The 16,277-nt window shown below is 33.1% G+C and overlaps 1 protein-coding gene across 1 annotated transcript; it reads right to left on the bottom strand.

Moving 5' to 3' along the window:
* Nucleotides 1–238: 238 nt before the first annotated feature.
* On the bottom strand, nucleotides 239–16,053 carry LOC139483207 (poly(3-hydroxybutyrate) depolymerase-like). The gene is made up of 10 exons (XM_071267239.1): nucleotides 15,975–16,053; nucleotides 15,603–15,725; nucleotides 10,377–10,571; nucleotides 9,344–9,435; nucleotides 8,598–8,708; nucleotides 7,752–7,784; nucleotides 7,162–7,270; nucleotides 6,382–6,424; nucleotides 5,898–6,049; nucleotides 239–716 (listed from the first exon to the last, which is right to left on the bottom strand). Exons 1-10 carry the CDS (start codon nucleotides 16,051–16,053, stop codon nucleotides 652–654), a joined length of 1,002 nt encoding a protein of 333 aa, XP_071123340.1. The 3' UTR covers nucleotides 239–651.
* Nucleotides 16,054–16,277: the final 224 nt, after the last annotated feature.

Genomic DNA, 16,277 nt, shown 5'->3' on the forward strand with positions numbered 1-16,277 from the left:
GTTACAGATACGCTCACCAGTACAATAAGTCTGAACTTTCATTATAATTATTATAAAATGTTTATTTTGTATAGGAGAACGTCTGCATGACTTGGATTTAACGGTTGGACCGACAGAGAATGAAATGATACTATGTGCTCAATACGTGGGACCGTCTAAAAGCGGAGAACATCTTGTGTTTGAATGCAATCGGGAAGATACACGTTTTGTCAAGTTGATGATTAATGGAAGAGAAATATTGCATGTTGCTGAAGTCAAAGTGTATGCATGGTAGATACGTCTTAGAAATGTACAAAAACTTACATAATGTATTTTTACTAGCTAACATTAAAAAAAATGTGTATTAAACAAATGATTTTGCCGATTATGTATAATATGTACAGTTATAATAAAGTATAACACACCTAGTAAACTTTTTGTTTACAAGATCGTCAGCCAAGACGTTCATTCCAAAAAAGCTTATAATTATACAAAGCGAAGGACAAGTTTATTACTGGTAAAGAAAATAACTAAATGTCAAGATACACTTTCAAAGAGACTTATCATTAAACAGTAATGTTCACATTTTTATAATCATTATATCAATATGAATAGTACAAAATAATTTAACATTTTCTTAGTGACTAATTAGCAAGTTGTTTAATGTTTCACCTATTGACCGAGTACTTTTTTCCTCATTTTATCCATTGCCATGACCTGTAGTCCTTTATTTGTAGCTGAAATACAATCAATATAATTCATGAGTGTCTGGGCATCAATAACATAAGTACACGAAATTAAGTAGTTACTCCTATCTAAAATTATTGGTTGGTGCCCATATTGAAATGGGATATTTGAAAGTCACTACAAACGAGAAACATTGTTATGTTTGTTTGTTTTTATGTTTATTTATGTATTTGTTAATGCTTTTTTTTGTGTTTTTTTTTGGCTTTTTCATTGATGTATAAAGATGTAAAGACGTTAAAAATGCACGACGATATGCCAGTATTTATGAACGCATGTTCTTCTCACATAAATTGAATTAACATTGGAACTTTTAATTGCTCTACGATTTAAAGTTATATGTATATAAGAAACATAGTACATTAGAAACATAGTAAATGATTCTACTTTATACATCGAGTAAAACTCAGCTAAAAAAGTCCTGAATCAAGTTTGTCTTTTTTTAGTGTGTTTACATTACGACCTATCCATGTTTTATTATTTTAAAACAATGGATGAAACTATCAATATTGTTGTCAAAATGAATTTTGAACATTTGCTATCTACAGTCTATCATACTGAATATGTTTTGCTTGGTTTTGAATCTGAAGAACCAGTTTAGTCAATTTTGGAAGCATTGTGTACCAACATATATCGTTGCAGCTGTATTTAACAAATCAGGTTCAATGTAAACTTCATAACTCTTATGTAGTTTAAAACAATATAAATGACGAATAACTTATTCAGAAAATTCAATGTAAATGTTGAAGTAAGTACATATTGAAAATACTTTAGAAAGGGAATGAAATGAAATAAGAAAAAAAGTGTAACAATTTGTTGACGTCAAATGTAAAAATAAAACAATCTAATGATTTTCATTACGACAAGGCATTTATTATTTAGATTTGATTGGAAAAGTGATAACAGCTTAGTTAGAATATTACCTCATGTAAAGATATACAAAATATCTTACTCGGTACTAATTACTTCATTATTGAATATATATGTCTTCCATAACTCTAAATATTTGTTCTCAATTACCATGATATGATTACAACGGATACTTTTATCGCATTTTCCAATGGGAATATGGTTCTAGATGTAAAATGCGATCAGACACAAATTACAATTGGATAAAACATGATACTTTGATTATTTTCTCTTTATACTATAATGATATGCTATCTCGTAAACAGGAACTGAATTGACCAAAAGCTAAGAAACATCAACTACCTGTATTTGTGGGACATACATGCATGTAGTAAACAATTAGTAACACTTAGGCTTTAGCTCGTCAATAAACTCATCATAGAAACCAGGAATTAAATTGTATATTTACGCCAGACGCGCGTTTCGTCTACAAAAGACTCATCAGTGACGCTGGAATCAAAAAATGTTAAAAAAAAAGGCCAAATAAAGTACGAAGTTGAAGAGCATTGAGGACCAAAAATTCCTAAAAGTTTTGCCAAATACAGCTAAGGTAATCTATTCCTTAGGTAGAAGAGCCTTAGTCACTTATCATTAAAACTTTCAGTCTGGAAATTGTTATAAAACACCATACATGTCGATTATAAACAATAAAACACATATAATGTGAACGTTTTTTTTTATGGGCAGTATTAAACTGACTTTCAAGAATACTTAAACATTTTACTAGTTTTTACTGAAAAATTATATACAATAGATAAGCCACATATCCTCTAAAACAAAATGATCGATTCATAATAGAGATTATCAACATTTTATATTTAAATAATCTAGTTTAATTCAATCAAATATTTGTGTGTGTGTGTTCCAGCATTTAGCACATTGTCATATATTGCATGGCCATAATTGGCGCTGTCACATGGACATGGAATTTGAATTTTGGAATTCCCATATCGGCACTTGTTAAGTTTCTGTCAACAACGAAGCAGGTGCTGCAGAAAATAGATGCCAAAACAAAATAAAATAAATGCCAGGAGATCGCCATCAAGGGTCATTACAAAGAAGAGGAAGACGACCAGCAGGAAAGAGGGACAGGGAGTTCGGAACGTATACATCACTCAACAAAAGGACGGAGTTGGACGCAAACGAATATACAGGAAAAGACACTTGTAGACACAAGGACCAGAAGCAAATGTTGAAATATCTTCAGGTAATGAGTCGGGGGAGGATTGACGAGCATTCCCCTTTTTAGGCACCACCTGTCACAAACAAATTATGAAATGGCAAATAATTCAATTGATTTCAACCCGACACAAGAAGCTAGCATTCATGACGCAGTGGAGGTACAAGTGCCTTTTAAAATTAAGGAAAAGATTTTGGAGGGAAAGTGTATTGAGCTACATTATCTTTTGAGAACGCAAAAAGAAATGGAGGAGGTTGACGAGGGCGATTTGAAATTAAAGAGGGGTCATATTTGCATTGACAAAGATCGTCAGGTGTTTATTTGTCCAAAAATGAATGGACTTTAGCATTCATGGTTTTTATTAGTGTTTACATTGAGAAATATATTCATTAGGAAATACTCGTGTCTTGGAAAGTTATGATGTTTTTATATCTCGAGAGATAAGTTCAAATTTCATCATCTTAATCTATCGACTTCTTCTATTGACTTATTATATTTACCCCATTCTCCGAATGATTGCTTATAGTAACTAGATAATGGTCACTGAAGTTTTGGTATTTCTTTCAATTGAACGACAGAAGTTCTCCACAATATAAAGTACAATCACGAACAGATTTAATTGTCCCACATTTCTTAAATTTGGGTTCTTATGGTATAATTCGACCGCTGGTAACAAATCATCTTTAAAAAGGCGTACGTCTGACGTTCTAAATTGTAGTCCCGAAATATTTGATGACTCTCTTCAAGTTTTATTAACTGTTAGCGTTTTGACAATAAAATGCATTAATTTAGGAATACAATTTAAGAAATTGCCTGTACCAACTCAGGAATATGACAGTTGTTATCGATTCGTTTGATGTGTTTGAGCTTTTGATTTTACCATTTAATTAGGAACTTTCCGTTTAGAATTATCCTAGGAGTTCGGTTATTTTGTTATTTTACTTTTTAAATACATAATAGAAAAACGGGTGTCTTGACGACAGTATCCAAATTACAGTTGTAGCTAGAGCATCTAGCATCCATCCTGTAGTAGCAATCACTATTACCCTGCTCTTTAAAAAATGTATGTAAATATTTCAGTTTCATTGCTAGTGTTATGGCGACCTGCTGGCTGATGCAATGCACATTTTTTTATTTTATTACGTTCTTTGGTTTTCAATCCTATGTCTTACTTACCATTACAGACTGGTTTAACCGCACATTGTTTTTGCCCGGTAACAGATAATGATTGTTGGTCAATGTGTAATGTGTTGTACATTTTTAAAATATGTTCCAGAGTATTCGGGTATTTTTTGGAGATTTGCTGGAACATTTTGTTGTCAATGACTTAGTTTGTTTTTGACTTCAAACTGCTTTAAAGCCCCAGTCCCACTAGACCACGAACGCACCACGCTCTACGCGATCTAAAATAACTTTAGATTGTGGTGAGGTCGCGGTATGAGCGGCATGAAAATGTTAATTTTCGTTGCTTTAACAATGATACTAGGTCCTCATTACGCTTCTACAACGATCCCGCTACAATTAAACCACCTTATCACCGCGCTTATTCTGCGACCTCACTACGCTTATCAAGATCTTTTTAGGCTCATTACGTTCTTACTACTACGATCATACCACGAATTATCCGATTGCAACACGATCGTACCACGCTTCTACTGCGATTATAGCACGTTCTTACCACGATTATACTATGTTCATACCGATATTACCACGTTCTCAGCAATAATATCAAAATCGTGTTCCATATCAATACAGGTCCATTCCTTCTATTTCTGATTAAACCCTAATCCAGGAAATATGTCGGAACGACCAATACAACCTGAATTACAAACTATTCCTGGTCCATCAAGTTCAAATTACGATATGTTAGTGAACGATAGTAGAGATGACACAGATGTGTGAATATATTTTTTTTTAGAAGATGTGGTATGATTGCTAATGAGACAACTCTCCACAAGAGACCAGAATGACACAGAAATTAACAACTATAGGTCACCGGACGGCATTCAACAAAGAGCAAAGCCCATTCTGCATAGGCCTCGAAATGACAATGTAAAACAATTCAAACAAGAAAACTAACGGCTTTATCTATGTTCAAAAAATGAATGAAAAACATATATGTAATACATTAACAAACGACAATCACTGATTTACAGGCTCCTGTCTTGGGATAGGCACAAACATACATAATGTGGCATGGTTGAGCAGTTAGAGAAAGTGGAAAGAATACCTTATTAGAAGAGAGATTTAATATATTTTATGTAGAAATGACAATTAGAATGAAAGTCGTAGTATGAACGTAGTCAGGTCGTAGGAAGAGCGCTATGAGGGCGGCAAGGTCGTGCTAGAATCGCACTGTGGTCTTGACAGCGTGGTGTAAACGGGGTATATTCGTAGTGGAAGCGTAGTTGGGTCGCTGTGAGAACGTGATAGTCGTCGTGAGGTCGTAATAACGTCGCTGTGAGATCGTAGCGCAGTCTCTTCGAATAGAATCACGCTTTCGCTACGCTCTCGCTACGATGGTACAGCGACCTTTGCGATCTTTACACGATCTAACTGCGCTCTCGCTACGCTTCTAATACGACCTGATTTCGCCCGACCGCACCACGATTGTTTGAACACGTTCAAAGTTGGCCACGATCATCAAGACCTCACCACGACCGTACTACATTGTACGACCTTACTGCGATCTGCACGATCGCACTACTATCGTCAAAATTTTAACGAGCAATAATCGGCAATGTGTGAACCCCGCATTAGTCAAAGGCAAGGAACAGGTTTTTTTATATTCCTATTGGTTTTTTTTTCTTTTATCTTGGTTAATAAATGTTTCCATGGGTTCAAGTTAGTATATTGAAATCGAAATGTTTTGTCCAGGTTCAGAACTAATTTAAAATCAACAAACTAAAAATTAACACAAATACCGAAAAAGGGGCAGAATTATTCATTTACTAGTACACCTATTTTGGTCAGTGTTTCATTAGGCCCTTCTGTTTTGTTTTGTATTTTAAAACCATTCTTTCTGAAGTTGGAGAAAAAGAATGAATTTGAAAACGTGCAGATTTTATAGAATAAAAATACTGACCATAATCTGAACCAGTGAATCCATACATATCCCAACATCCATCGGCGTTTTTAGAATTAGGTACTGCTTGTGGATATAATATAATGATGTTATTCAACTCTCCAACTTCGTTATAACCTGTATGTTTTACATATACATCATCGATATAATGTCTGAAAGAGTAAAACAATTGTTAGGTTTATGAGAGTGTGGATTTGGGTTTGGAAAATAGAGAATAAAGGGCAAAATTATTAGGAAAACTTGCCCAAATAATTAGAGAATACAGAATAATGAGGTGCTAAAATATAGAGATATTATATATATATTGACTTGAAGCAATCATATGTTGCTTGATCTTAAATAGTACGTTAATAACGAAAATTCAGGAAAAACTGCTGGCTTGAATATTACATAATTGATCTTGTTCTAGTTTGACGGATTTTGGCTTCTTTGTTTTGTATATGTTTTCATAGAAACCCATTAGCAATCATGCATATATACATACCTGCCCATTTTGCATCCATGAAGTGCGATGTGAAGCTTACATTCTACAAAAAAAATAAAAAATAATAAGGTATGTCATTTATTAAATGGAGGGATTTTTTTATATTGTACTTAAACAATTACATTTAAAAAATATATAAACAAGGGCACTTTTCCCACCCAGCATTACACCCCTTGACAAATCGACGCAAGTTTGGCAGTGCCGGATGTCAGATGGGGACCTTAAATTGCAACAACTCTTCGAGGATTCCGTAGGTGGCCTATATAATTGCGATATTTGATCTCTTTAAAATATACCGTCATTTCCCAGTGCACTTTTTTTTTCTTGTCTTATCCTTTCAATCATCTGTTTTATGTCTACCCAAGGTTAGCACACTAGTAATATGCAGTAGATGCAATAAAATAGGGACAGAAAGTATACCCCCTTCGAGTATTAATACATCTATCTCTTTTACACATTCCTATGAAAACAATCAAAAGTTTAAGTATGAAAACTGCATGCTTCCATCATTCAAATAAATGTAGTATTATTCAACTATTCTATAGTTATTGTATATCTGAACATTAAATGGTTTCTTTTTCAAAGTGGTCAAAATATCGTCACCTCCATTGACTACCTTATCCATTTTACTTTTTTTCATTGATTCACGGAAAATATGATATTGATATATCCTCGTTAATTTCAAAGAGGCTAGTATATAGTCCCTGACATAAAAAAATTGAAACAATCAACAAATTGAATACAATCAACGTCATTATTCATAATAAAATGAAAGCTTACTACTTGTATTATGAGAACATCCTGACGGAATATATACGTATCCTGTATTATCCATACTGTAAGCCGATGTGGAGTTTTCTGTAAACTCTGACTGGTCAAAGGTCAAAAGCTAGGAATAACAAAATATAAAACAGTTCCATATGTCATTGACAAGCTTCGGGTGACGCCCACATCAGTAGTATTTTGGTATTGTATTTTTCTTTATTCATGGTGTTTGTTTGTAATCCCTTTCATTTTTCAATGTTTTATTATGGAACACACAAGTTTTGAGCCCTATCAGCTATTGCTTACATATGGGGATTTGTACAGTTCCCAAAGAAGTCAATGAAATAATTTCCTCGAACTTGAAACAACAAAATACATTAAAAAGTTGTTTTGACTTTTCTAGAAGATAAATTATAATAAACTCGCCATGTACATGTATGAGATGTCTATATAACTCCTTTTTTATAGAGAAACTGTGACCAGCTAGTTAGTCTAACGTAAAACATGTTGATCTTACAAAAAAAGGACACTCGGTTATTACTTAAGTAGAAACAAATATTTTGTAGTGGAAAATTTTGAAGTGCATTTTCTAGTGATAACGTTACCTGTCCGGACAAAATCGTGTTGGCTGTTGGTTTCTGGAATTAGTGTACAAATTATTATAATCAATAAGAATATGGAATGTGAATGGATTTAACTGAAGAAAAAAACAATTTTAATTTGATACCTTAGTCAAGAACTGTTGTGTCTTACACATTTTACATTGGATAATGGTTAATACTGACTATACTTCTACTGCCGTTTTTAGGTTTAAAAGTGTCTGGGATCACCCCCCCCCCCACCCCCGCCCCCTCCATTTTAAATTTGATATTATATATGGTTTTTCGACTTGCAAAACCTTACTCTACAGATTCAAGTCAAACATATTACGTTAGAAAAATGATAAAATTTTAATATACATTTAGTACTGAATATCTTGTAAGTAAAGTGTAGTTTGTGTCTAAACAGAGCTACGGCGGGATTTTTTTTTAAAGTAACCAACTAGTTTTCAAAAGCTACAAATTCCTCAATGATACAGATCTTGACATTTAAAAATAAAAGAGAGAGGAAAGATATTAAACGGAAATTCAAACTCATCATTTGGAAAAACTGAAAACGACATGGCAAAAAAAAACGAAAACCGGTAAAAATTAGATACAAACAACGTCGTTTTGTCATGATCTCTTGACAATCATTGGCAATCATACCACATCTACTTTTTTTATTTATACAAAATTAATACAACATAAACACAAAAACGAAAGACTGAGCAACACAAACTCCACTGAAATCGGCAAGGTGCTCCGGAAGGGTATGCAGATCCTGCTCCAATATTGTCACCCGTCGTGTTGCTTGTGTATACATCTACAACTTACAGACTTCGAAAAATGTATTAAATGATGAGAACTTACTGTTAGATTTCCATAAATCCAATTCAACAAATCATAAGCTGCATTGTAACCACAATTGTTAATAAAATTACTGGACAACTTATTACAAGGTCCTCCATAATTGTCTGTTGGCTAAGTGTAGAAGAAAAGAAACATAACTAATTTTGCAAAATATTTCTACAAATAAATTTATTTTCTTTGTAAAAGGAAAATATCAAGCCTGTAATTGTTTTTTCTAAAATGGCAAACATCGTCATTAAAGGGCAATTACTTAAATAAGGAGTCGACTGACGTTTTTGGACAATCGTCTTATTTATAGATCTAGTGTTGTTGCCTTTTTTTTGGTCCTAAAAAGCTTCTCTTTATCTTGCATACATTTTAGTTTGTTACAAATATATATCTTAGACAAAAATTAGTTTAAATGGGACACAATTTTCGTATATATATGGGTGTTTAATATAAGAGATTTTTTTTTATTTGATACCGATATTATGTTTTCAGCCATATTAGCCTTGTCGGTTGTAGGCAGAGTCATCGGTTATAATTTTTAAAAGCTGGATGCAGCAATAATAATTGTGGCCAAGTGTGGTAAAAGGTTTTAGCTGAGCCGATTTTTGTGTAAAAGTTTAACTGTCAAAGACGAAGACGAACAACAGACGGCGGACACCAATTTATAAGCAAATCTCACTTTGGTCCTTTTTTGGCGGTGTATTTGTCATGTGCAAAATGTAGCTTTGTTTCTCAAGCATTCTATAAACATACTTTACCATACAGTGCTGTGCATCCATGTTGAATACTGATTTAACATTCGAACTTGATACAAAGTTGTTGTAAAATGACGCAATGTTGTGTCCATTCTCTGTAATAGTATTCTCTATGTTGTATGTCAATTCATGTATTATTCTTATGAATAAATTTCATTGTAAATACCATGTTTATTACAATTGTGCATATGAATTTGAAGGTTAGTTGCCTTTTCTACATCAGTGGACAACGAAAGACAACTCTACAGTAGTTTAAAGGTATAAACTTTGTAGCTGGTCAAAATTAAAGAACTAGCTAAACGCGAACTAACTTGATTTTATTAACATATTTTTTATCTTCTCCTAGAATATTGCAAAGTCTATAGTTTTTAAAGGACTTAATTTGGACGTTTAACAGCCATCCATTCATACATATCTATAAATTTGTATTTAGAATTATTTATTATGAAGAACAATCCAGATATATAAAGCTGTCTGTTATCGAATTTGTATAGGTTTTCAAGAACTTTGAACTTGAACGTGGGTGGTGATTGCTTTTAATTTCATACAGAATATCCCATAAAAATGTGTATTTATAATAGATGTTTTTCATTATCATTAATGAAATAAATTTCATACAAAAGAATTGACTGTCTTCAGTCTGTATCATGGTTCTTTCAGATCAGTAAAATATGTACCAACATTTTCAAAATTTTAGATGGACGCCTTATTGAAAATACAAAACAACGCATAGGTACTAAAAAAATACAATTCGTTGAACATTAAAATTTATGGTTAACCTGTACCCACGAAATACACGAATATTGGTATTGAACATATATTGATGAATCCATAGACTGAGTAGACTTTATTTTATGAAATATAAATTGTCAATCATGGATTCTGATTGAAAATACATCATGTTACAGCTATATCGAGAGCCTCATACACTGTACACGTATACGCTAATTGGTGTAATGGTTCCAATTATTCTAGTATAAAAAGCTGACTTGGGTATAATATGTACGAGGATATCATGTGGCAGTTTCAAACTCACGTGGGTTAATTTGGGTGTCTGCTCTTCCAGCAAAAACATACACTCTATCGTTTTTCATGTTGGAAACTGCATCAATATTGCCTTTACTGGCCTCAGAGACTGTGAGGTGCTCCATTGAGGAGACTGACTCAAACATTGGTATTTTCATGCATGCTAATGCAGCTATAGATGAACCATGAGCACAACCATAAGGAACTGGGAAAAAAAACGAAGCGTCAAAGTCTATACATGTATGCACCCTTTTGTCTCAATCAAAAAAGTTAAGAAAGTTACATCATGTTCAATGTAGAGTATGTTATTTTCAATGTGTTATTTCGTTTATAAGATATAAGAAGATGTGGTATGAGTGCAAATGAGACAACTCTCTATCAAAGTCAGAATTTATAAAATTAAACAATTATTGGTGTACGGTCTTCAAGTTCGATAAAAACACAAAACACTAAGTTTGAAATGTTTTGCTCATTAGTTTTTTTTTTGAAATTATATACGATATATTGACCAAACAAAAAAAATGACTAAGGCCGTGTTCACAATAACGCCGTGTACAGTAAACATGTTTACATTTGGTTTAATGTAATGTACACTAGTTTTACATTAAATTTTATAAAATTGAGAATGGAAATGGGGAATGTGCCAAAGAGACAACAACCCGACCATAGAAAAAAACAACAGCAGAAGGTCACCAACAGGTCTTCAATGTAGCGAGAAATTCCCGCACCCGGAGTCGTCCTTCAACTGGCCCCTAAACAAATATAATTATACTAGTTCAGTGATGATGAACGTTGTTCAAATCTATACGACTTGTTTAGCTACCTGTACATATAATTTGTTCACACTTGTAAACCAACTATGGTTACACGCCATTATTTCGACAGCCCATTAGTCCGACAGCCCATTAGTCCGACAACCCATTAGTCTACAACCCAATAGTCCGACAACCCATTGCTCCGACAACCCAATACTCCGACAACCCATAAGTCGCGACACTTATCAAGTCAAGTATCAGGGTATCAGGGTAAAATAAAATTTGTCTGCCTGTATTATAACGTTTAGATATGTAATAACATATTTTAAGAAATAACTCCGTATATATAACATAAGTTTAAGGTAGTTCGAATACTTTCTATATACTCAATTCGAAATCTGTATAAATATAACAGAAAAGAATATTTCATTTTCCAAATTAAAGGATCTTTAAAGAGCATATAAATCAAGAACAACCATTGATGATACGAGCTACTGATGATACCCCCGCCAAAACATTTCGGTAAACAGGAAGTTTTTGAGTAACGAATCTGAAAAAGCACCTCACAGTATAACTGACTTATTTAAACTTTAAAACCAAATTTCAGAAATTATTGTATTGTAGTTCCTGAGAAAAATGTGACGAAAATTTTCAACTTGGCTGTCATGTAATAAATAATGAATTTGAAAACGCATCACACGATACAGACGACTTCAATAAACCTTTCAGAAATCCTTGTAATGTAGTTTATGAAAAAGATGAAACGAAAATAATTATGGGACGGACGAACGAACTGACGGATGGACGGTTGGACGTATGGAAAGACCGAGGAAGAACAGTATACCCCAAATTTTTCGACGCGGCAGTCTAATGATTGGGTCAACATTAAGACATTCCAATACTAATTTGATATAATTATCTTTATAGCACTATAAGCCTCAGTCACAATCGGATACCAAGACAAAATAGGAAAAAACAACTAACACATTGATATCAAATAACAGTCAGTATCAAGACATGTACTACATAATTAAAAAAAAAACTAACATTGTAAATACATTATAATTTTCCCCCCATAATAGTAAAGTTTTCTTGTGTTAACATAGATAATTTATCATATTTATCTAACTTTTTAAAGTTCTTACATGTGCAAGAAATATGGTGAAAGAGTTCCTCCCTCAAATTATTATGAAGTGAGCATTCGATTGAAAAATGACGCTCATCCTCAACCTTATCAGCTGTACAATATGATATTTTGAGTATCGAGCATTTTCAATTCTTAATGTAATGGAAGAGCGGGCGTATGACATTTGCGCCGATTTAAAAAAAAAAATCATTCTTTCATTTGCGCCGATTTCATTTTTTTATTTGCGCCGATTTTACATTTGCTCCCAATTAGATTTACAGGTAAGTTCATACCCCTTTATACATGTAGCTTGTTGTTCGGTGTGAGCCAAGGCTCCGTGTTGAAGGCCGTACTTTAACCTATAATGGTTTACTTTTTAAATTGTTATTTGTATGGAGAGTTGTCTCATTGGCACTCAAACCACATCTTCCTATATCTATATATTGTACATGTACTGATATGTATGTTTTAGGCCTTCTTCCACCTCCCCGTGGTGAACAGGGGACAACAGTTATATACAAGTTATGATTGAAATGTATTACATTTGTACAAGTGGCTAACGGAAGAGGTCTATAATGATAAATGAAAAATAACATGGAGAGTTGTCTTATTGGCACTCATACCACATCTTTTTATATATATTCACCTGAAATTTACCTGTAAAAAAATAGGCGCAAATGAAAATGAAAATAGGCGCAAATGAAAATAAAAATCGGCGCAAATGAAATGCAGATCGGCGCAAATGCAAAAAAAAAAGACAATTTGACAAAGACACAAGCGGGACAATAATGTCACACATTGTCTTCGATTTTTTACTAGTTTGTTATTGGCTTTTATACTGCACTCGTTCTATTTGAGCAGTCAAAATGCATATATATTTATTTCTATGACATATACGGTCACTGACCCGATATCACTTTTCCTTATGAATATTAAGTTAGAAGTTGCCGAAATATTTATGTCCGTCATATATGTTTTTCGTAATAAGTTTTGTTGTAAATCATCATTCCTGCATCTCCACCAACCATAATAAAAGAGACATATTGCTTCTAGATTTTAAAATAAGCTGAGGATATAAAATCGGTATCCCTACAAATATATAAAGTTTCATCTCTCAGACTATGTCTGATCGATCGCTATTGGAAGTGCTTTGTACTGTCTCCGTATTTCGTGGATTCACATTCCCGAACATGATACCGTTTTCATAATTGGAATTGCTCATCTTTTCTGAGCACATATTTCATCCTATTTGTCATCTTATTTTTAAGGATCTGGGTATGTATTTGTCTCTTTGTTTTTCTCATTTTGACTGACGCTTCATTAGCCCATTATTTCTGCGACAAAATTTAAATAAAACTCAGATGAGTGATACAAGTGAGAAAGTGTTGCGACCAAAGAGGGCGGGTAGTGTTATATATCCAACTCCGATATATTTATTTATGTAGTTAATAGTGCGGATATGTCATTTAAATGTTCAATACGTAGAACCGAATTCAAATTCTTTAAGCCACTTTTCTAGCAGTTAGGGAACGACCATTTGACTTTAAATAAAAAGGGGCGATGGATTTTTCCACAATTTAATTAAAAAAAAATCGGGTCATACAGATGATTAGAAAGAACAAATATTCTGAATCCAAAGTTTCCCCATACATTCAGTATAGTGTTAAATATTGAATTGGTACCATCGAAAACAAAACTAAATATTATATAATCTTTCGCTCGAGAAAAAAAATAGACCAAGAACACCCTTCCCCCTTTTTTTTTTTTAAAGTAAAGTGGTTGCTCCTTTAAAAAAGTCATTTTGGAGGATTTGCAGTAGTTTAAAGATGCCTCGATTAAGCACTTAAAACGTAGGCTGCATCAGCATGCTTACAGACGAAGAAAAAAGAATTGCGATGTTAAGGATCACTTCATTTCTATCTTTTCTGTTTGTTTCAAATGGTATTTTTTCTCCAAGGAGTATTTGGCAAAGGGAGGGGGTAATAAGTCTACGTAAAGTGCTTTTATAACAAATATATATATATCAAGTTTAGACAAGTATTTTTGTAAAGAACTTTATTAATAAGTGTTATAAGTATCAATTTTATATAAAAAATTATAATTATGTTTAGTTTATGTTTGAGTTACACTAACATAACACTGAGTTTATGTCAATGTGAACACGGCCTAACATACGTTTCCGAAAGTACACTTGTTCTATGTCTCAAATGTATGTCTACCAAAACTTTTTATTGAGATTTATTGAAGAAATGTTTGCAATAGAGAGAGACTAAGCTTTTAGACTTTTAGACTAAGTCTGCACTCAAAACATTTTAATAATTCAGAGATAACTGTATTGTATTTGAAGCTTTAAGGACGTCCATCGGTAGTTTACCTGGCGACGCGGAGCGGAGACAGGTAAACAGGTATTTGCGACAGTAAAACTACCGATGGACGTCCGCAAAGCTTCAAATACAATACAGTTATCTCCATTCTAATGCAAATCGAGTTCATAATTGAATTTCAATCATTATTTCAGTCTTAAACGTTCATTAAAGAAAATTCCGCGAAAAGATGTTATCTTCTTTGGTCCCTACACTAGGTGACGTCATAGGTATGCTTCCGTCGTCAAACATAAACACCGGGCGTTTTCTGGATTCTGTGCCGCTTCAGAATGTAATAAAATTTGATAAAAAGAAGATTTTTAGGTGCAACATGTGAGTTTTTTGGCTTATTATTGTAGAAACTACATGTCAATACATTCAGCAATTCAAAATGTCGGCTTCCTTAGTTACAGACAAGGAGATAGAGAATTTTACGCTTTCTGTCATCCAATCAGAACCATGGATACAAAATAATTGCATTAGAATGTGGTGTGTTGCTTGTGTTGATTTAATTTGACGTTACGTAAGTCACCTTGTATGAATATATGAACGGTGGAATTGTGCTTGATACATGTACTTACTTTTCGAGGGGGCTGTCAATTTTTGTTAAGTTCACTGTGTTTTATTAACAAAGTACAGAGCCTAGAGGGGATTGAATTATATTGGAAAATAGGGTCTGTACATACTAGTATTGGATAACAAATGCCTAGTATTATACATGAATGTATGTAATATGTACATTTGTAGGTATGTATGAAGATTGTCCGTTACTGAAAAGCTATGTGTACATAATGTAGTTCAATGGAATAAAATATACTGAAGTTTATTTAGAGAATCTTTGAGAAGAAAGGTACCCGTGTCACGACTTCAAAGAAGACAGTTAAGTTGAAATTCGCTTGACTGATGTCTAATTGAATTCATAAGCGAATCTTTTAAAACATCTAGTTTGCAGATGTTGTTGACCAAATGGTATAAAGTATTTAAATACGCACCTCCAGCAACCACTCCTACGCCAATAAAGGAAGCAGAATGTATCACGTGCATTTGTGTAGCGAATCCAGCACCAGAAGATATACCGGAAATAGAAACTTTGTCGACGTCAACATTGTAGGAACCTTAATTTATATAAAAATAATAATATAATTAATGTCGGTAAATCAACAATCTGTAGCACTTTTTATGAATCCTAAAAACAACCGAAACTTTTAAAATTCTAATATTTCAATAACGCAAAAACGCGATTGCGTCGTTTTCAACAATGAATGTGAAACAGGAAAATGATTTACATCTTAAAACATAATTAAAATCTCTAAAAATGATTTACATCTTAAAACATAATTAAAATCTCTAAAAATGATACATACCTAGTCGAGAAGATTTGCACTCTTTTAATAGAACTACTAGAAGAAGTGAAAAGAACAAACTTGTGCTTAGCATCGTCATCTAGGAACTATTTCTGCTAATATATTATGTTGAATGTTTATGAACTATACTATATGTGAATTGTTTATATAAGTTATTTGGCGGTCGAACCTTATCAGGTTAGTTCTGTATGACAATATAATCTCAACGGAGATTCACGTTTACTAGCACGTTACCATGCATGCGTAGACAAAGCAGTTACATAAACGGTACGCCAATAATATTCAAAATGGAAAAAGTAAAGT

Source organism: Mytilus edulis, chromosome 7 (assembly GCF_963676685.1).
Source record: "Mytilus edulis chromosome 7, xbMytEdul2.2, whole genome shotgun sequence".
Lineage (NCBI taxonomy): Eukaryota > Metazoa > Mollusca > Bivalvia > Mytilida > Mytilidae > Mytilus > Mytilus edulis.